General features: G+C 36.0%; 2 protein-coding genes and 4 long non-coding RNA genes across 7 annotated transcripts; 4 read left to right on the forward strand and 2 right to left on the reverse strand.

Moving 5' to 3' along the window:
- Positions 1-1,257: 1,257 nt before the first annotated feature.
- On the reverse strand, positions 1,258-3,635 carry LOC124436246. Its single transcript, XR_006945242.1, has 2 exons — positions 3,023-3,635; positions 1,258-1,351 (listed from the first exon to the last, which is right to left on the reverse strand). It is a non-coding gene; the product is annotated as an uncharacterized LOC124436246 (long non-coding RNA).
- A 1,804-nt stretch (positions 3,636-5,439) lies between these two features.
- LOC124436231 (protein O-linked-mannose beta-1,2-N-acetylglucosaminyltransferase 1-like) lies at positions 5,440-6,946 on the forward strand. Its single transcript, XM_046986174.1, has 3 exons — positions 5,440-5,524; positions 5,752-6,045; positions 6,207-6,946. The coding sequence occupies exons 1-3, from the start codon at positions 5,487-5,489 to the stop codon at positions 6,517-6,519; spliced, it is 645 nt and encodes a 214-aa protein (XP_046842130.1). The 5' UTR covers positions 5,440-5,486; the 3' UTR covers positions 6,520-6,946.
- A 1,821-nt stretch (positions 6,947-8,767) lies between these two features.
- LOC124436242 lies at positions 8,768-9,396 on the forward strand. The gene is made up of 2 exons (XR_006945237.1): positions 8,768-9,229; positions 9,292-9,396. It is a non-coding gene; the product is annotated as an uncharacterized LOC124436242 (long non-coding RNA).
- A 304-nt stretch (positions 9,397-9,700) lies between these two features.
- LOC124436267 lies at positions 9,701-11,392 on the reverse strand. Its single transcript, XR_006945271.1, has 2 exons — positions 11,129-11,392; positions 9,701-9,872 (listed from the first exon to the last, which is right to left on the reverse strand). It is a non-coding gene; the product is annotated as an uncharacterized LOC124436267 (long non-coding RNA).
- Positions 11,393-12,984: 1,592 nt separating this feature from the next.
- Positions 12,985-14,859, forward strand: LOC124436245. 2 transcript variants are annotated; one of them, XR_006945241.1, is made up of 5 exons: positions 12,985-13,065; positions 13,577-13,636; positions 13,804-13,890; positions 14,012-14,126; positions 14,688-14,859. It is a non-coding gene; the product is annotated as an uncharacterized LOC124436245 (long non-coding RNA). The 2 variants fall into 2 exon arrangements; XR_006945240.1 differs by lacking the exon at positions 13,577-13,636.
- Positions 14,860-15,369: 510 nt separating this feature from the next.
- LOC124436235 (enoyl-CoA delta isomerase 2-like) lies at positions 15,370-20,673 on the forward strand. The gene is made up of 5 exons (XM_046986187.1): positions 15,370-15,467; positions 16,083-16,301; positions 19,019-19,135; positions 19,494-19,637; positions 20,354-20,673. Exons 2-5 carry the CDS (start codon positions 16,140-16,142, stop codon positions 20,387-20,389), a joined length of 459 nt encoding a protein of 152 aa, XP_046842143.1. The 5' UTR covers positions 15,370-15,467; positions 16,083-16,139; the 3' UTR covers positions 20,390-20,673.
- Positions 20,674-20,935: the final 262 nt, after the last annotated feature.

Raw genomic sequence — 20,935 nt, forward strand, 5'->3', positions numbered from 1 at the left:
ATTGCCAGCTGATGAAAATATCATTTTACACCTTAATGATTTCTTCCTCTAAATTGTTTTCATCAGTTACCATGTTGGGCAAAATTCCATACAGTGAAAAGAATTTCTGCTAATTTTATGCTTTGCTGAGCTTCGACACTCTCATGTACTCTCCCAACATGGCTTATATGACGTCAAAAGAAAACACACTACAGCTACGGTTGAATGAAAACAGCCCCAAACATCATTAAATATTTGTTAAAATTGCGTATATATTATTACGAAACAGCGATTTTGTGCACGTTATGATGACAAATTTCCATATTGCATTGAAAAGCGTATTTCGAAAACATTTATCAAACGCTGACACTTGCTGGCATGGTGACCATGTTTAATTTAAATACATATGCATATTTTAAGCTGACAGTCGTTTCAAAACTACCGATGGATGTTATTTATTCATCACGGCATAAATGCTTTTCAAACAACATTATTATTCTAAAATCATTACTTAATAGAAATTTGTACAACATTATTCCAAAATAGGTGGCAGGAGCCTACTTTGAAATACTTTACCACAAAATTCGTTTTCTAAGTCAGAGAGCAGGGAACTCTCTGACTTAGTAAGAATACGCCGAATTCAACAGAGTATATATGCTCTCTCAAAATCCAAGATTTCTTAAAATCTAAAAGATAGCCAAAGAACAAATTAGCGACACACTAAAAACAAACACATAAACCTGAAAAAAGACTGAAGTCACTAAGCTACAAGTCAGTGAAACAAATAAAAAAATTTTTATACCTCATCTTGTTTTTCATCTTGTTCTCCATCAGCATGCTTCCCGTCTCTCCGTCAGCATCCTCTTCGTCGCTCCATCAGCATCCTCTTCGTCGCTCCATCAGCATCCTCTTCGTCGCTCCATCAGCATCCTCTTCGTTGCTTCATCAGCATCCACCTCGTAACGCCATCAGCATCCTCCTCGTAGCACCATCAGCATCCTCCTCGTAGCACCATCAGCATCCTCCTCGTAGCACCATCAGCATCCTCCTCGTAGCGCCATCAGCATCCTCCTCGTAGCGCCATCAGCATCCTCCTCGTAGGACCATCAGCATCCTCCTCGCAGGACCATCAGCATCCTCCTCGCAGGACCATCAGCATCCTCCTCGCAGGACCATCAGCATCCTCTTCGTAGCACCATCAGCATCCTCCTCGTAGCTCCGTCAGCATCTTCCTCGTCTTTCCGTCAGCATCCTCTTCTTTTCATCAGCCTCCTCCTTATCTAAACGAAAAATCTAAAAACAAGTTAAGATTAGGACAGGAAAAAATAATAACGTACTCCTCTATCTTCTTCTTGATCTTCATCTCTTGTACCTAAAAAAAGACTGAAGAAGAAGTTATTTGTTTGATGGAAACAAACAATTGTAAGCACCCACCACTGCTAGAGTTCGTATTCTTTCACTGTCCGTACGCTCGACATGTCTATAAAAATGCAACAACAATATCATAGCAAGTGATTATGGAGATCGTGCTTTCGCATTGTAATAGTTTTATCATGCTAAAACATTGATATCCATGACTGTACATGATTGAACATGTATGTTAAGTGAACAACTCTTTGAAGATTATAAGACTCGTGGAAAGCTTATCGTTTGAACCGTGCATTGTGTTATAACACCCCTCAATGTTATAACACATGCAGTGTTCTGTAACATTGTCAAACGATTTATTACATGCGATATAATTCAAAAATACCTAGATAAAAACAAGATAATTAACGAATGTCTCATGCAATATATTCTCTGCTCAACTCTTTTCGATTTCATCCAAAAGGTTGTTTAATTATTTCGGTAAGGCACTAAGGTTTATAAAAGATTTTGCAACACTCTGCCCGCATGTTGCAATATCAAATGATTAATTAATTACTCAATTATATATTACAGAATATACAATTCTGTAATATATAATTGAGGTAATATTAAATTCCTCGTCTCTTCATGTGCATCCTTCGTCTCTTCATGTGCATCCTTCTTTTCCATCTCTTCCTTTCCATCTTCCATCTCATGCTTCCCCATCCATCTTCATCTTCATCTCCATCCTCTTTCCATCTCCATCTTTTCTTCCTTTCCATCTCCATCCCTCCATCTTTCCTCATCCATCTCTTCTCCATCCTTTCATTTTCATCCTCCTCATCTTTCCATTCCATTCCTTGTCTTTCCATCTGCATCCTTCTCCTTTCCATCTGTTTCTCGTCTTTCCATTGCATCCTTCTCGTCTTTCTATCTGACCTCTCGTCTTTCCATCTCCCTCATCTTTCATCACGACTCATCTCTTCATGATTTCCTCGTCTTTCATCTGATCCTTCTTGTCTCTTCATCTGCATCCTCCTCTCTCTTCATCGCATCCTCCTCGTCTCTTCATCGATCCTCGTGTCTCTTCATCCATCCTCTCCTCTTCATCTGATCCTCCATCTCATCCTCTCCATCTGATCCCTCCTTCTCTTCATCTGATCTCCCTCTCCATCCATCCTCCCTCTTCTATCCCTCTCTTCATCTGCATCCTTCTCCTCCTTCATCGGCATCTTTCTTTCATGTATCCTCCTCATTTCTGCATTTCCTTCATCTAAAAAGTACCTAAAATCAAGTTACGATTATGACAAAGTAACATACTTCTCTATATCCTTCTTGATCCTCCTTGTCCGTTCTTGATCCTCCTTGTCCATTCATTTTCATCCTCCTCGTCCCTTCATCTGCATCCTCCTTTTCTCTTTATCTGCATCCTCGTCTTTCATCTGCATCCTCCTTTTCTCTTCATCTGCATCCTCGTCTCTTTTTCTGCATCCTTCTTGTCTCTCCGTCAGCATACTTCTCTACTTTTCATCAGCCTCCTCCTCATCTAAACGAAAAATCTAAAAACAAGTTAAGATAAGGACAGGAAAAATAATAACGTACTCCTCTATCTTCTTCCTGATCTTCATCTCTTGTACCTAAAAAAAGACTGAAGAAGGAGTTATTTAATGGAAACAAACAATTGTTTAGCACATACCACTGCCAGAGTTCGCGTTCTTTCACTGTCCGTACGCTCGACACTGTACATGACTGAACATGTATGTTAAGTGAACAACTCTTTGAAGATTATAAGACTCGCGGAAAGCTTATCGTTTGAACCGTGCATTGTGCTGTAACACCCCTCAATGTTATAACACATGCAGTGTTCTGTGACATTGTCAAACGATTTATTACATGCGATATAATTCAAAAATACCTAGATAAAAACAAGATAATTAACGAATGTCTCATGCAATATATTCTCTGCTCGATTTCATTGAAAAGGTTGTTTAATTATTACGGTAAGGTACGAAGGTTTATAAAACATCATCGCATTTGAAGATTCAGCAACATTTTGCCCCCATGTTGCAATATCTTGTATACTCTATAATATATATTTGAGGTAATTCATTTAAACGTTTCTCAAGTGAATTACCCACTTTTATCTCACCTACTATAACATCACTTGATGCTACAGTAGTTCCTCTCAGGAGCAGGGACGGATTAACCAAAGGAAGCTGTCTAGAAGCCTCCACAAACAAGGGCCTTCACATTATTCAAAGGAAGAATAAACATAGTTGCTTTAAAGACGAAGGAAAAGCATTTAGTTTATTTGTTAGATCAATTTCAGCTGATGAAGAACAGACCACGTATGACAACGAATCACAGTAAACTCAGCCATTTTGCTCTGATGAGCATTGAGGACAATATTCTAACAGAAATAAACTTGGAAGAGCTTATCAAAGACTGCCAGAATAAAATCGCAATAACTACTTTATCTCAAGTAGCAGCATTCACTCGTCGTATGCAACCGCTTTACACGCTATATTCGAAGTTTATACTTTTATCAAATGCTTTACGAAATTTGAAAGTAAATTTTACTGAAAAATGAGCAGCACATTGCGTTTAGAGTAAGGAAAGGGATCTTTACTACGTATTTTGCTGCTCAGAGCCTCCACACATCTTAATCCGGCCTGCTCGGGAGACATAAAATATTATATCCTTTGTCACAAAGACAAAGGATTGAACTGCTATTTCTAACAATGGCCAGTTGTTAGAAATAGGCAAAATGCAAAATCATCACACTTATGTGAATGATAACGATGAATGCAAAAATGAAAATATTTTCTGGACATGTATTGAAGAGGTGCAATAATTGATGTCAAGAATAGTGGGAAACTTTTGGCAGTTTCGTTCGTGTTCTCACTTCAATATGTAACTGAAACTTGACGGCATTTTTGTGCTCCAAGATCGAAACATAGAAATACTAAGAAACCAAAGAAATCGATTATTCCTTCGAACAAATAGGACTCATAACGATGCTTTGAATATGCTGTAACGAGAATTCACATTACAATTGGGTTATACATTTTAATTCATCGATCTCAAACTTACATCTTTATGTCATCGACGATTTTTCTGTATTTAACCTGCCGCTTTCAAACATGGCTAAAATATCTCAACCGTGTCATGTCTTCAGTTGCTCGTCCTTTCCAACAAGTAGTCGCATTTCTTGAAGGCTGTCTTCGACTTTTAACAGACTTTCACCTTTCCCAGACGAACAGCTCGGTCAAATAGGGTTATCGAAGTGAAAGACCCTACCTTTTCTTCTGATAACTTTCATATATCACATGAATTAATTATTAATTCATTCGTCAATTTTGTTGAAACCCTGATAAAAAGGGATTAAATTCATTGATTGCATGAAAATATATGCAGGGCTAAGACAAAAGGAATTAAGCCTGGTTATAAGTTAACTAACGACATTGGTTAGTAAAAGAAAGCAAAGCCTTTTCCCCAGAGGTTTGGAGAAAACAAAAGAATATTTCTTTTGTTTCCTCAATGAAGAGTTTGCGAAATCAATGATTGTAAGGTTATGACGGCAGACAGAGCATGTCGTGTTGTGGTAAATTTTATCTAGTATGAACAAAAAATTATCTCACCCAAAACCGCAATTCAATGCACCATAGCTAGGAGAGTTATCATTTTTCTCCCACCTGACCACCTTTATTCAACTTGTTACGTCAACAAATAAATTAGAAGGCATATAAAAAGCTTGTAATTTATTCACGTGGGAATCACCCACATGTTATAGAAAAGCTTTGTCGTGCTCAATACTTATTATGAACATTGGAGCCCTGCTTATTGCAATAATATGACTTGCCATTGTAAAATGTAATGTAATAATTTAACGAGAGAATTTTATTGACAGAACTAAATGGTAGCAAGTGAAAAATGGAAATCTCCGTACAAGAATCTGTTATCTTATTGTAGTTTTCATTGGTTACATTATGTTTGTCTTTATCGAGCTTCCTTCCTTGCACATCACAAAGTGAAATTTAGGAAATTTACCTTAGAAATGGTACATCCATTGAAAAACTAATTTATGTGATTAATGATTTAATTGCAAAAACAAGTATTTCTATTTTTAGGGTTATGATCACACGTGTAATGATCCTGCAATGTTATATCGTGCAGAAACAATGCCTGGTTTAGGCTGGTGAGAATTTTTATTACTACAAATGATTTTGTTTACGCTATGACATCACGCAACAGTGACGTCATGCTACAATGACATCACACTACAAGCGCATCACGCTGCAATGACATCACGCTACAATGACCTCACGCTGCAATGACATCACGCCACAATGACATCACGCAGCACTATAAATGTATAGATAGTATAAACTTCATTCTATCTATTATTTCTCTTTGCATTAACAGGTTGCTCAAACGACGACTTTATAAAGAAGAACTTGAGCCAAAATGGCCAACCCCTGATCTCTTTTGGGATTGGGATATGTGGATGAGGATGGACAGCAACAAAAAGGGACGTGAATGTATCATTCCGGATATCTCAAGAACCTACCATTTTGGCGCCAAAGGCCTGAATATGAATGTATTTTTTCAAGAATCCTATTTCAAAAAACATACGTTGAATACTGAACCTAACGTTAAGTTTAATGTTGGATTGTTGAAAAAAGAAAATTATGAGAAGGAGATTGAACGGCTTGTAGGGTATGTCTTGCAGGATTTTATAAAATATTGACAACAATATTTTTCTTTTCACAGGACAATGAAGGAGATTTCTACTTAGTGATTCAGTGATCTAATTATCATCATAGTGCGTATATTTATGTCATTTGATTGTTGAGATGTCTATCTACTGTTTTTTACAGGTTGGCAGAGCCGTTGGATCACAGTAAAAATCCTTGCAAGAACGAGAAAGACTTTGTTCCAGAAACATCTGATAAAACATATATATTTTATATTGAAATGAAACATGCTAACGACTGGACAACATGGAATAATATAGCGAGATGTTTACGAATCTGGGACTTAGATGCTCGAGGATTTCATAAAAGCATGTGGAGATTATGGTTAAAGGGTAATCACGTGTTAATTGTTGGATCACCGGCTTCACCTTACGCCAAACATAAACCAATTAACGTAAAACCTATTTTCATTCCTAAAAAATCGGAGACTGCGTGATCATCTTTGATTAGAGATATCATTCGTTTATCATGCGGGATTTAAGCTAAATGAATGTGGGGAAATCTTGAAGTTTAAAAAACTTTAATGTAAATGTGATTGGATAAATTTTCATCATGGTTTGATCAAGGAAATGAACTCGTTGAACAAGGAATATAAGAGGAAAAAGATAACTTTCAATTTGTTCAGTTTTACTGTTAATAATGTAATTTTAAGGATTACAACCACGGAAAAGAAACAATCGCGCTTTTCCCACAAAACATTTACCGCATTTGAAAGTCCTGCTATCGTTACATCGCTAAAGATAATTATTTGAAAACGAACTTACCTCTCATTCTTTCCCTTTGTCCCATCCTATTAGGATTGCTAAAATGAATCACTTGCTACCATTTAGTTCTGTCAATAAAATTCTCTCGTTAAATTATTACATTACATTTTACAATGGCAAGTCATATTATTGCAATAAGCAGGGCTCCAATGTTCATAATAAGTATTGAGCACGACAAAGCTTTTCTATAACATGTGGGTGATTCCCACGTGAATAAATTACAAGCTTTTATATGCCTTCTAATTTATTTGTTGACGTAACAAGTTGAATAAAGGTGGTCAGGTGGGAGAAAAATGATAACTCTCCTAGCTATGGTGCATTGAATTGCGGTTTTGGGTGAGATAATTTTTGTTCATACTAGATAAAATTTACCACAACACGACATGCTCTGTCTGCCGTCATAACCTTACAATCATTGATTTCGCAAACTCTTCATTGAGGAAACAAAAGAAATATTCTTTTGTTTTCTCCAAACCTCTGGGAAAAGGCTTTGCTTTCTTTTACTAACCAATGTCGTTAGTTAACTTATAACCAGGCTTAATTCCTTTTGTCTTTGCCCTGCATATATTTTCATGCAATCAATGAATTTAATCCCTTTTTATCATGGTTTGAACAAAATTGACGAATGAATTAATAATTAATTCATGTGATATATGAAAGTTATCAGAAGAAAAGGTAGGGTCTTTCACTTCGATAACCCTATTTGACCGAGCTGTTCGTCTGGGAAAGGTGAAAGTCTGTTGAAAGTCGAAGACAGCCTTCAAGAAATGCGACTACTTGTTGGAAAGGACGAGCAACTGAAGACATGACACGGTTGAGATATTTTAGCCATGTTTGAAAGCGGCAGGTTAAATACAGAAAAATCGTCGATGACATAAAGATGTAAGTTTGAGATCGATGAATTAAAATGTATAACCCAATTGTGATGTGAATTCTCGTTACAGCATATTCAAAGCATCGTTATGAGTCCTATTTGTTCGAAGGAATGATCGATTTCTTTGGTTTCTTAGTATTTCTATGTTTCGATCTTGGAGCACAAAATGCCGTCAAGTTTCAGTTACATATTGAAGTGAGAACACGAACGAAACTGCCAAAAGTTTCCCACTATTCTTGACATCAATTATTGGACCTCTTCAATACATGTCCAGAAAATATTTTCATTTTTGCATTCATCGTTATCATTCACATAAGTGTGATGATTTTGCATTTTGCCTATTTCTAACAACTGGCCATTGTTAGAAATAGCAAGTTCAATCCTTTGTCTTTGTGACAAAAGGATATAATATTTTATGTCTCCCGAGCAGGCCGGATTAAGATGTGTGGAGGCTCTGAGCAGCAAAATACGTAGTAAAGATCCCTTTCCCTTACTCTAAACGCAATGTGCTGCTCATTTTCAACAGTAAAATTTACTTTCAAATTTCGTAAAGCATTTGATAAAAGTATAAACTTCGAATATAGCGTGTAAAGCGGTTGCATACGACGAGTGAATGCTGCTACTTGAGATAAAGTAGTTATTGCGATTTTATTCTGGCAGTCTTTGATAAGCTCTTCCAAGTTTATTTCTGTTAGAATATTGTCCTCAATGCTCATCAGAGCAAAATGGCTGAGTTTACTGTGATTCGTTGTCATACGTGGTCTGTTCTTCATCAGCTGAAATTGATCCAACAAATAAACTAAATGCTTTTCCTTCGTCTTTAAAGCAACTATGTTTATTCTTCCTTTGAATAATGTGAAGGCCCTTGTTTGTGGAGGCTTCTAGACAGCTTCCTTTGGTTAATCCGTCCCTGCTCCTGAGAGGAACTACTGTAGCATCAAGTGATGTTATAGTAGGTGAGATAAAAGTGGGTAATTCACTTGAGAAACGTTCAAATGAATTACCTCAAATATATATTATAGAGTATACAAGATATTGCAACATGGGGCAAAATGTTGCTGAATCTTCAAATGCGATGATGTTTTATAAACCTTCGTACCTTACCGTAATAATTAAACAACCTTTTCAATGAAATCGAGCAGAGAATATATTGCATGAGACATTCGTTAATTATCTTGTTTTTATCTAGGTATTTTTGAATTATATCGCATGTAATAAATCGTTTGACAATGTTACAGAACACTGCATGTGTTATAACATTGAGGGGTGTTACAGCACAATGCACGGTTCAAACGATAAGCTTTCCGCGAGTCTTATAATCTTCAAAGAGTTGTTCACTTAACATACATGTTCAATCATGTACAGTCATGGATATCAATGTTTTAGCATGATAAAACTATTACAATGCGAAAGCACGATCTCCATAATCACTTGCTATGATATTGTTGTTGCATTTTTATAGACATGTCGAGCGTACGGACAGTGAAAGAACGCGAACTCTGGCAGTGGTGGGTGCTTACAATTGTTTGTTTCCATCAAACAAATAACTTCTTCTTCAGTCTTTTTTTAGGTACAAGAGATGAAGATCAAGAAGAAGATAGAGGAGTACGTTATTATTTTTCCTGTCCTAATCTTAACTTGTTTTAGATTTTCGTTTAGATGAGGAGGAGGCTGATGAAAAGAAGAGGATGCTGACGGAGAGACGAGGAAGATGCTGACGGAGCTACGAGGAGGATGCTGATGGTGCTACGAAGAGGATGCTGATGGTCCTGCGAGGAGGATGCTGATGGTCCTGCGAGGAGGATGCTGATGGTCCTGCGAGGAGGATGCTGATGGTCCTCCGAGGAGGATGCTGATGGTCCTACGAGGAGGATGCTGATGGCGCTACGAGGAGGATGCTGATGGCGCTACGAGGAGGATGCTGATGGTGCTACGAGGAGGATGCTGATGGTGCTACGAGGAGGATGCTGATGGTGCTACGAGGAGGATGCTGATGGTGCTACGAGGAGGATGCTGATGGCGTTACGAGGTGGATGCTGATGAAGCAACGAAGAGGATGCTGATGGAGCGACGAAGAGGATGCTGATGGAGCGACGAAGAGGATGCTGATGGAGCGACGAAGAGGATGCTGACGGAGAGACGGGAAGCATGCTGATGGAGAACAAGATGAAAAACAAGATGAGGTATAAAAATTTTTTTATTTGTTTCACTGACTTGTAGCTTAGTGACTTCAGTCTTTTTTCAGGTTTATGTGTTTGTTTTTATTGTGTCGCTAATTTGTTCTTTGGCTATCTTTTAGATTTTAAGAAATCTTGGATTTTGAGAGAGCATATATACTCTGTTGAATTCGGCGTATTCTTACTAAGTCAGAGAGTTCCCTCGCTCTCTGACTTAGAAAACGAATTTTGTGGTAAAGTATTTCAAAGTAGGCTCCTGCCACCTATTTTGGAATAATGTTGTACAAATTTCTATTAAGTAATGATTTTAGAATAATAATGTTGTTTGAAAAGCATTTATGCCGTGATGAATAAATAACATCCATCGGTAGTTTTGAAACGACTGTCAGCTTAAAATATGCATATGTATTTAAATTAAACATGGTCACCATGCCAGCAAGTGTCAGCGTTTGATAAATGTTTTCGAAATACGCTTTTCAATGCAATATGGAAATTTGTCATCATAACGTGCACAAAATCGCTGTTTCGTAATAATATATACGCAATTTTAACAAATATTTAATGATGTTTGGGGCTGTTTTCATTCAACCGTAGCTATAGTGTGTTTTCTTTTGACGTCATATAAGCCATGTTGGGAGAGTACATGAGAGTGTCGAAGCTCAGCAAAGCATAAAATTAGCAGAAATTCTTTTCACTGTATGGAATTTTGCCCCAACATGGTAACTGATGAAAACAATTTAGAGGAAGAAATCATTAAGGTGTAAAATGATTTTTCATCAGCTGGCAATCCATTTGGGACTTTTCACAGTATTTTTAATTCACGAAAATTTACATAAAACGTACAAAATGACATACCTCGCAACAAGTATAAAACATGTGAAAATTGATCATCAAATTTACTGGCATTTCCCCAGTATAGTAGCGGCATCTTCTTTCATGTTTAGAGATTATTTTACACCTCAATGTTTTCTACTCTCATGTCCTTAGACCCAAAAAATTTACATCTGTAATGTAATGTATGATAAACTTAAGAATAAATTTAAGAGAAAGGAACTTCTCAAACGACTTCAAGTAATATGTAAGTTTTAGCAAGTAAAATGTTCGTACAATAAATTATAAAAAACAATCTCCAAACATTGTTTAAGATTTTTAGACATTAAGCTGGCTTGAAGACCACTGTTTTTTGCAAAAAATTCGGCAATTTCGAAGTGATGTATTTCGCCTCCGTACCTTCAATGGCGGCGCTCATGCAGGCTTCAAAGATGGCGTCAAGTTAGCCTTCCAGTTGTTGTAGAGTTCACTGGGTTTAAATAAGGTCGAGATAGATAGTTCACTATACCACGACGAAAAATTGCATGTAATTTACAAACTCTTGGCGTCACGTTCATTTGCTATAATAAAATTTACAATAAATATTTTTTTATTATTGATTGAACTATGGACGAATAAGAAAATTCATATCTAGAAATGACATGAATGAAAGGCAAAAGTAAATAAAAATGTGACTATTTTTGACCAATGACATTAGGATGTTGATAGTGGTTACAATGGATGATAGTGGATAATTATAGACATGCTTTCAAAATGGCGTATGCTGAACAATTTTATTTTCAGTCAACTTGGAGCACACTTAATCATTTTATGGCAAGAATAGGTAAATGTTGGCTGAACTGTATAAAATAAGGCGTTCAAGGATGCAATTCGGAAGCGTAAAAAGACTTGAGGCATATGCAAGAGAACTATCTTCACGTAGCAGACTGACATTTGTGGTGAATTCACTGAATTGTTCTGGAAGCTAACAGTTATTGGTTGTTATTCTGGCTATGTGAAACCAATCTATCTGCATGAGTTCTATCATGATTTTAAACAGCAAATCGATGCGTTGCGTATGAGTTGTATCGACCAGCTTACTACACAGTCAACACTTCACCAATTTGGAATTTGAAACATTTTGGTGATAAGAATTTTATACCGACGTATCCCTGCGATAAAAGACTCACAAGAAAAACTGTTTTGTTCAGAGTAAGGTAAAAATATTTTACTCTCTGATTGCCTAAATATTCTTTGAGTATTTAAAACTGGCTCATATAAGACCATACATGTATGTAGTTAATGGGATCTACATTTTAGCTAGCGTGTGCAATATTTTTATAAGTAAAACGATGCACGGTAGTGAGGTAACTTAGTGATTAAATGTACTTGAAAGCCGAGGGAGATTTTGTAGTAAAAGTCACAAGACTTGTAGCACCGAGGGACTTTAGCTAACCTGCCAGGGCTTTCAAGTGCATTTGATTGCCAAAATGTTTTAGTCAGTGCTTCACACACTGTTTATAAATTTGGATCTGCAGCTATTATTACCTAAGTGAAGATCTATTGATTGTCATGCTTTATTTTATCTCCATGTTTTTTATATTTTCACCATCATAAGTTGAACATTTGAGTTACCTTGCATGAGTCGTTTTACTTAAAATATGTTCTTTAACAATTTTGGTTCATCATTGTTTTTGTTTTCTTGTAATTGATTTTATTTAGTATTTGTTAATATTGCAACTAAAATATTAACTCGTTTCAGTCTCCGCTTGCTGAAATCAAGATGGCTTCTAACCTTGAACATTTCAAACATTACAACTCAATGGTTGAAACCATTGAACTATTTAATCAAGTTACATTTGTTTCATCGTGTGCAATTCCTCTTTATGGATATCAAAGATATAGACAGTTATTCAAGAATGAAATAAAATATAGAATGTTTTCATTTGTTGATTTGACATACAGATTGGTTTGTTTACCTCCCAAAATAGGGAGGAAATTTGTTCACAGCGAACATAAATGCAGTCTTTACAATGTTTTTTAGCTGTCTTGTCATAAATATCGAAAATGTTTAATGATTGATAATATTTTTAATTGTTTAACTAAATGAGTTTGTTTTATGCTTCATTAGAAACTGATGGAAGCTTTGAATAATTTTGGTCAAAACGGCAGATAAATCCTGGGGATGGGGATGAAGCTTTCTATGTTTACAGATGTATACCATTGTGAATTTATAATTTCATTGCTATCACAATTTATAGATTAATATAAAATTTTTGATGCTATGAGATGGTCTCATCAATGTGCAACAATTGAACTGGATTTCCAACTTCCTGAGAGATTCAACCTCACGCTAGGTAAGTTTTGCCAGTAAGCTTTTCGTTGAATAACCTCACTACGGTCTTGATACTTAATTTATTTAACCAACAGTGACATGATTATTTGTTTCTATAGAAACCTATTGTTATATATTTATATGCTTATATATACTATATACTTATATGCAGCCTGCTACATTGCTGAACACTGAAAGTCCCACCTGCATTCAAACTCGCCCGCAAACAAACCCACCCGCATATAAGTATATAGTTACATTTAATATTGCAATCAGATAATTGCAATATAATAGTTAATAGTCCATGCATGTATCCCTGTGCATCCATCCCCCCCATGTAAATATCATTGATAATGGCTCACAAACATATGTAAGCCTGTGTATTATAGTCAGAGGATTACGGCACAGTTTAAGTTTCCATGAAATTGTAGATCTTTACAAATTGTAACAATTTAGTAATTTATCAATATTCTATTACTCTATTGACAGTGGTGAAGGAGATATAAAATTACATCCTGTTATTATTCATCGAGCTATTGTAGGTTCAGTTGAAAAATGATTGCTATTCTTGCTGAAAGCTTTGGTGGAAAATGGTGAGTGTTTTCTTGGCTCATGCCAGAGCTTAAAGCAAATGAAATGTCCTTAAAATGTTAAATTAAAATGATACAAAGTTTCTTAATTGTTTGGAAATTTTTATCATTTTACTCTACTTTACTTTATTTCAAAATTTTGACGCACTGCATTTTCTGTTATTTTCTAGGATTTTATGGCTTTCTCCCCATCAAGTTGTAGTAATTCCTGTCAGTAGTAAATATGATGATTATGCCGAACCGGTAAATTTAATTTGGTAAGCCTTAGATCGAACTTGCACAGGCTAATGCAAACTCAGCTATGGACAAATTGTTGCTATTTTATGAATTGGAATTTTTTTGTCCTTTTTTTTTTATTGACATTTTGGTCATGTTTAGATTCAAAAGAAGTTCCATGCAGCTGGTTATCGTGTTGATACAGACTTGGATCACGGATCAACACTAAATAAGAAAGTTCGCAATGCACAACTTTCACAGTACAACTTCATTCTTGGTATGAATAAGTCTTTTAAATTATTTTTATTTACTGTACAAATAAATAGAAATTAAAATGGTTTGGAACCACTGTTGGTGTTCAGAGTTTACTGACGTTTCCACAACATTAGTCAGGTTCGCCGTATTTGTTCTCTAGACGTCATGACAGAGAGGAAAATATGTGGATGTTTTAGTTTGTGTGGTATACTTATTAATTGTTCGCTTGTAAGCCGTTTATAAGGTGCTGATATTTGTATTCTGTTCAATGATTTTTGTTTTGAGTTTGTTAACCTACTTTCTAACGTAAGTCGTTGTCTATAGTCAGTGCTGTTTGTAATGTTGTGCATTGTGATGCTCACTTGTCAGTACTCGTTGTTCTTGGTAGTCAGTTGATGTGCGAGTTGTAAAATGTAAGGTATTATCGTTTGCTGTTGTTGGATTGTTTGTTGTTTGTGTTTTTGTTTGTTTGTTTTGTGTTCATTGTCTTTTTAAGTGTTGTCTATTTTAAAAAAGCAAAATAGATGTTCATTTTATTACTAAATGCGATTGGTTAAATGGTTTTATGTTGTTTTTTAAACAGTTGTTGGTGAAAAAGAGACGGTCTCAGACACGGTCAACGTCAGAACACGTGACAACAAAGTACTCGGTGAAAAATCGGTCATGGCCGTGATCGAACGCTTGCGAGATTTAGTCAGCTCACGAAGTCTGACAAGCGAAGATTTTTTGAAGTAAAACAACATTTTTATGGTAAAGATAAAATGAATTTACTCACAAAAATAAATTTGAATGTAAATCCCATGATGCGTCGCAATTATAGAAAAATAGGTACGCGTACATGCCACTGGTCACTGGCAAACTGGCGGCATTGGTCACTAATACTTTATCAGTGGTGGTAATATTGATTTTATCGTGGTGGTAAATTCTTCCATTGGTAATTTATGGCGATAACCATCAGCAACTTTTCAACTTTTACCATCAAGTTTTCACTCAAACGAGATCGCTTCTCTTTCATATTTTGGCTTGTTTCTTGAGCTAGTAGGAGGCTGTGTGCGTTGATACAAGAAAAACTTTGTTGTGCAGAGGAAGGTAAAGATATTTTACTCGCAGAATTACTATATATTTATCAACAAAGTAGTTCATACTACAGCGATGAAAAATATAAAGCGTCGTATTTAACGCAAACCTTGGTTAAACCAGGGTTAGTTGACACATGTGCACTTGTATAATATGTCCAAATGGACATGTTTTGTGGAATTCCCTTCATTTGGTAAAATATTATCGCAGTGGGCCAAGATCGTCCCTCGTTTTGACAGTCATTTGCTATTCGTACTGGAGCTCTAGAATTTTACTGTTTTTAGTGGTAAATGTGACCAATTCCTCATTCGTTTTCTTGTTATTGTGTGATGCTTAACATAGCAAAACAAAGAGTAGCTATATAAATGTAATTTTCCTGCCACACTTACAAACATTTCATATGTCAGCTGCAAGACCCGTAACAGACTGTGACAAATTTTTTGTTTGGTGAAAAAAAATTAGCAATTAGCATATCTTGTGGAGTCTCCATTTTGAATATCCATTTGAGAAATGCTTGCAAGAATATGGGCTACAAGATTACAAGAATAGAATGCGGATTTGAAACGAAAGATTAGAATGCACATTGAACTCCAAAAACAATAGGAAGTAGGCTTTATAATGTGACTACAATTGACTACAGTTCATACATTGGTTCAATGGTTAGGTATGGATTAGGTCAGGGTTAGATTATGGTTAGTGTAAGTGTTAAGGTTAGGGTTAGAATTGTTTAAAAGTTTCTTATAAACGTAGAATTAGTCAAACTCATCAACACTTTGTTATGCCCCTCGTAATATCCGTGACAATGTTAAAGATGTTTTATTTCTCTTCATAACTTTGTGTCTGCATATTTTCTACATAAACAAACTGCTTTAATATTTATGACAGATATTATAATTCGTAGATCGAGGTAGAAGAACTGCTTGAAAATGAAACTTCCAACATTGAAACAAAATCAAGCATGGCAGAAGAGAAACAACGACGCCAGGTTGAAGATAGCTTGATGAAATTGAACGTAGTTGAAGCACCTAGCATACGCTCGAGAGTTTTGGATGAGGACTCGTCAACCACTGAAAACATGAATGAGTCCAAGCATGTTTACGACGATAAAGGCTCTTGCGAGGTAGGCTGTTGCGACATATCGAATTATCGATAAATATCGGGGGTTTTTTAAATATCGGTTTATCGATATTGGTTTTTTCGGTATATCGATATATCGATGTACCGAAAATATCGAAAAACTATGAAAATATTCGTTGTTACGATATATATAGTTATTATACATAGTTTTTAATTGTGTTTTGTTGGTTTTAATAGCTTTATAGCGGTTTTTAAATGGTTCTGTATACAATGTATTAGACAGACAATCTTGACCCAATCACACGTGCGGGGTAATTGTCGGCTAAGGTTCAATTTGATCTATTTATGAATCATTGCGAACAACACTACAAAAACCCCAAAATATCCGAAAATATATCGTCATATCTATATTTTTCGAAGCGGGATTTATCGAGCACAAAAGCGACGACACTTATCAATGGTGAAGGATTGTCCCTGTATGAAATATCTAAGTTATAAGATTCGGCTATGAAATGCACACTAAACGGCAAAATATGACGGAAAGTGGGTTTAGGAGGAAGGTATGCGAAATATGTTCTATCGTATGCCAGCAAAAACAATGTAAATTTCTTGAAACAACGAAAATATAAAAATTCAATCTCTGCCACGAATATTTGTTAATTTGTGCAAAATTGCCATTTGACCATAGCTGGTGTATGGTAATTTCCTCAGTAAATATTAAACTCATGTAAATTTTTTCTCCCATGACCACCCCTAAAAGTGAACTTTCGAAACACCATAAACACTACAGAATTGTTTGAAGATTGTTTTGGTGTCTGCTTATGAGAGGTTGTAAATAAGTTAATAGTAAGAGTATTGGCAGGGACCTAATAGCAGTGTCTGCTTTCGGGAGGTGTCCGTTAGTAGTAAAGTTCTGACTGATTTTGCTTATAGTTTCGTCTATAAAGTTTCTATAGGGTAACTAGTTTTTATAAATGAGAACAAGTAGTTGCGTTCTGTTTTTTGGCTTCTTCTGTGCTGCAGTGAGTGTTAATTCTGTTGAAAAGTGTTCGAATGTTGCTTATTTTGTGTTGTGTGGAATGATTACGGTTGAAATCAAGTATTTGGTCTGTAAGGGTATTTATGCCGTATACTTGTTTGTTTAGTCTTGTTGTGTTTTTTGTCTTTAGTGAAGGTTATCTTCTTTGTAGTATTTTTATGGTGTGTAGCATTTGTCCAGTTTTGGCTTTCTTGACTATGGCAAAGATATCGTCTTTATATCTATTCCATAGTCTGTCTGTTTCATCTGTGCTGTTGGTGACTGATTGTGTTTCGAGGTTTTGCACGACAGCTTTTGCGAGGAAGGTGTATAGTGGTGACCCCATTGATTCGCTGAAAGTTGTCTATAGTATGAGTTTTAGAAGAAGAATTCAGTGGAGAGGCAAAGGTTGAGTAAGTCTAGGATTTTATTTGTCTAGTTGTGTTGTTTGGCTATGTCTAATGGTATGGATGTGAAGAGTGATGTCACATTGTAATTAGATATCATGATTTTGTCTGGTCAATAGTTCATATGTATGTGATCCTGGAATTAAGAACAAGAATTGGAATGTACGACCTTTAAGAAAGTTTTTGAAAACATGGGAAAATACAATTCATCAATCAAGTGAGTTCAATAAGTGGGAAATAAACGCATGAACAATCTTTGAGATTTAGGTGCGTGAAATATAAGTTTTGGAATTTAAGTGCTTTAACTATAGTCTTTGGATGTTAGGTGCATGAACTATAGTCTTTGGGAGCTCTTTCATGAACTATAGTCCTTCGGAGTAAGGTGCATGAACTATAGTCTTTGGTAATTAGATACATTAACTATTTTCTTTGGTGTTAGTTGCATGAACTAAACTCTTTGGGAAATAGACGCATGATCTTATAGTCTTTGCGAGTTACGTGCGTGAAATATAGTCTTTGGGAGTTAGGTGTATGAACTATAGTCGTTCCGAGTTTAGGTGCATGAAGAAGAATTTTTGGGAGTTTAGTCTTTGAAGTTGGGTGTGGGAAAGATATTCTTTGAAAGTTAAGTTTGTGAACTCTAGTCTTTGGGAGTTAGGTACATGAACTATATTGTTAAGATGCACGAACAATATACATATATATAGATTTTATAGCCTTTAGGTGCATGAACTAAAGTCTTTGTGAAATAGACACATTAGCTATAGTCTTTGGGAGTTAGGTGCATGGAAAATTTAACTGTCTTTTCAGCATATGAAGTTACCCCCACGATGACACACACACACTATGATCAAACGAAACATTTTTCTTGCGAGCGCTTTATTAGCGATTAGAACCGATGGAACTCGATTACCATTTCATTTATTTCAACGGTGTCATGAGATCGTTTAAGTCGCATGAACTATAGTATTATAGAAATAGACGCATGAACAGTCATTGCGAGTTAGCAAAATTACTTTGTGCTCAGCAGTTCGAAGTAGGTGGCAAACTACTTTGAAACAACTTCACAATTTGCTAAAATTCTAATTCAAATTATATAGCGGGGGGACAATCTAATTTCATAGAAAAAACCAATTGTAACTGAGCACGAATGTAATTAAACGACGACCTTTCCAATTATGAAAAGTAAATATACATGCGCGAAAGCGGAACGTATTCATAACGCTTCTTCTTGTTTATAGACCAATGTTTCCAGTTTGGTAAGAACTGATCTTAGTGACTCCTTAGTGACTCTTAGTGACTCCTCAGTATAACATTACGTAATTTTTATTTCAGTTGACATATTCGTCGTGTTTTTTAAAGGCAACTTTTCAAACGAAGTTTGTGGATTTGGGTCATCCTCCAGTTGGATGTTGCTCTCTAACTATACCTAATTTATTTGGTCATTCACAGGTACACGTGACTTGTTTATATTAAACGGAGGCCTGGGCACTAGGTCATATTTTGCCATGTTATGTATTTGAGTTGTATCCACGCCTATTGATCACTTTATATAAACATTAAAATGTTTTCTTTTCTTGAACCTGAGAGGATGTGTTATGTTCTGAGGTGTTAAAAATTAACTGTGAGATTGAAAAGTAATTAAAACTACGAATAGCTTTATCTAAGTTCCCCAAAATGCTTTACTCCCTATCCCTACCCCCCGCCTTAAAAAAAGTGTATCGTGAAACATAATTGTTGTTTTTATAAAAGAACCGAGATGCTTTAAAAAAAATTCATTTTGTCTTACGGTGAATTTCCTTTAAATCAGGCAATGTCTGTTATTCTATGCAACACGAAACTCAACTGCGACATGGCAAAGGAACGCGGAATTGTCGCAGAAATTTTATCTTTCAAACATTTCGAGGAGGAGCTCAATTCACTTTTGGCGAGATCTTCACTAGTTTCTAGACAGGTTTGTGTGTCTATTTTTACGAGGGAGAGAGATTGGGCACTATTGGAAAGGAGAGGAAAGGGGTGGGCGGAGCTTAGCAACTAGAGAGAGGACACGGGACCTTTGAAAATGCAATAGATTTCTATTGTTATTCATGGACGTTCACGTCGAAGATGATGAAAACATTTACAGTTTCGAACTTTGAAAAAATCCCATGTCAGCAAATAGTAAAGCAGCATATTTAATATTGTGAATGTTTTATGCAGTGCGGTGTTTTGAAATTAAATGAGATATGATCTTCGCACTTAGCTGGACAATTTAAGCAATCGTCTCAGGACCTGAAAAAATCAGGTGACTCAACGGGATTCGAACCCATGACCTCTGCGGTGCCGGTGCAGTGCTCTGACCACTTCCAAAAAAAATTTTTCAGGTCCTGAGACGATTGCTTAAATTGTCCAGCTAAGTGCGAAGATCATATCTCATTTAATTTCAAAACACCGCACTGCATAAAACATTCACATGACATTCATTTCACGAGAAAACATCAGCCCAACAATATTGACCTGCTCACCACTGTGTGACTTCATAGCTCAGTGGTCAGAGCACTGCACCGGCACCGCAGAGGTCATGGGTTCGAATCCCGTTGAGTCACCTGATTTTTTCAGGTCCTGAGACGATTGCTTAAATTGTCCAGCTAAGTGCGAAGATCATATCTCATTTAATATTTAATATTGTAGTGCCTTCGAGAAACAGACGTTGATGGTCAACGGTAATATACAAGAACTTGAGGATAAAAATCACGAGGAACGCGATTTGTTTCAAAAGTACATCAGCAACATGGCATCGTAAGAAGATGGTGGACGAGCTTACAGGAATGGCTTACCATCCAGGTATACTTGCGATCGGACTTATAGCGCGTGCAAATATTTGTTGTACATATAGGATATTGTGTCCCCCAATGATCCGTTTGTAACCTTTACGCAACGGAATTTGTAGCGTTGTTGGTGTAAATCATTCGTAACTTGAGTTGAATAACAAAACATATTCGTTCATTTAACCACGATTTTTAAAATCTTTACTTTGGAGGAAAAAAATTGCGTTTTGAATCAAGTTCCAAAACATAGCAAAAAAACTTTTGCTGGAAAATTTCGAACACTCGTTCTGTATCGTTCAAGTCATTGAGACTTCAGTGTTTACTGCTGGCGTAACGGACTTCTTAGTCGCAACCTTCTTTCGTGCGCATTTGTTGAAAAATGATGCAGTTGTTAAAAAATAATTGCCATTAATTAACATGTTGTCACGTGACATCAAGTAGATGT

The sequence above is a fragment of the Xenia sp. Carnegie-2017 genome, unplaced genomic scaffold (genome assembly GCF_021976095.1).
Source record: "Xenia sp. Carnegie-2017 unplaced genomic scaffold, XeniaSp_v1 HiC_scaffold_16, whole genome shotgun sequence".
Taxonomy (NCBI): Eukaryota; Metazoa; Cnidaria; class Anthozoa; order Malacalcyonacea; family Xeniidae; genus Xenia; species Xenia sp. Carnegie-2017.

Coding starts and splice junctions, on each gene's coding strand:
- LOC124436231 (XM_046986174.1), top strand. CDS start 5,487: ATGTTATATCGTGCAGAAACAATGCCTGGTTTAGGCTG. Junction 5,525..5,751: donor ACAATGCCTGGTTTAGGCTG/GTGAGAATTTTT, acceptor TTGCATTAACAG/GTTGCTCAAACGACGACTTT. Junction 6,046..6,206: donor GAGATTGAACGGCTTGTAGG/GTATGTCTTGCA, acceptor TGTTTTTTACAG/GTTGGCAGAGCCGTTGGATC.
- LOC124436235 (XM_046986187.1), top strand. CDS start 16,140: ATGGCAGAAGAGAAACAACGACGCCAGGTTGAAGATAGCTTGATGAAA. Junction 19,136..19,493: donor ATTTATTTGGTCATTCACAG/GTACACGTGACT, acceptor CCTTTAAATCAG/GCAATGTCTGTTATTCTATG. Junction 19,638..20,353: donor CTTCACTAGTTTCTAGACAG/GTTTGTGTGTCT, acceptor TTAATATTGTAG/TGCCTTCGAGAAACAGACGT.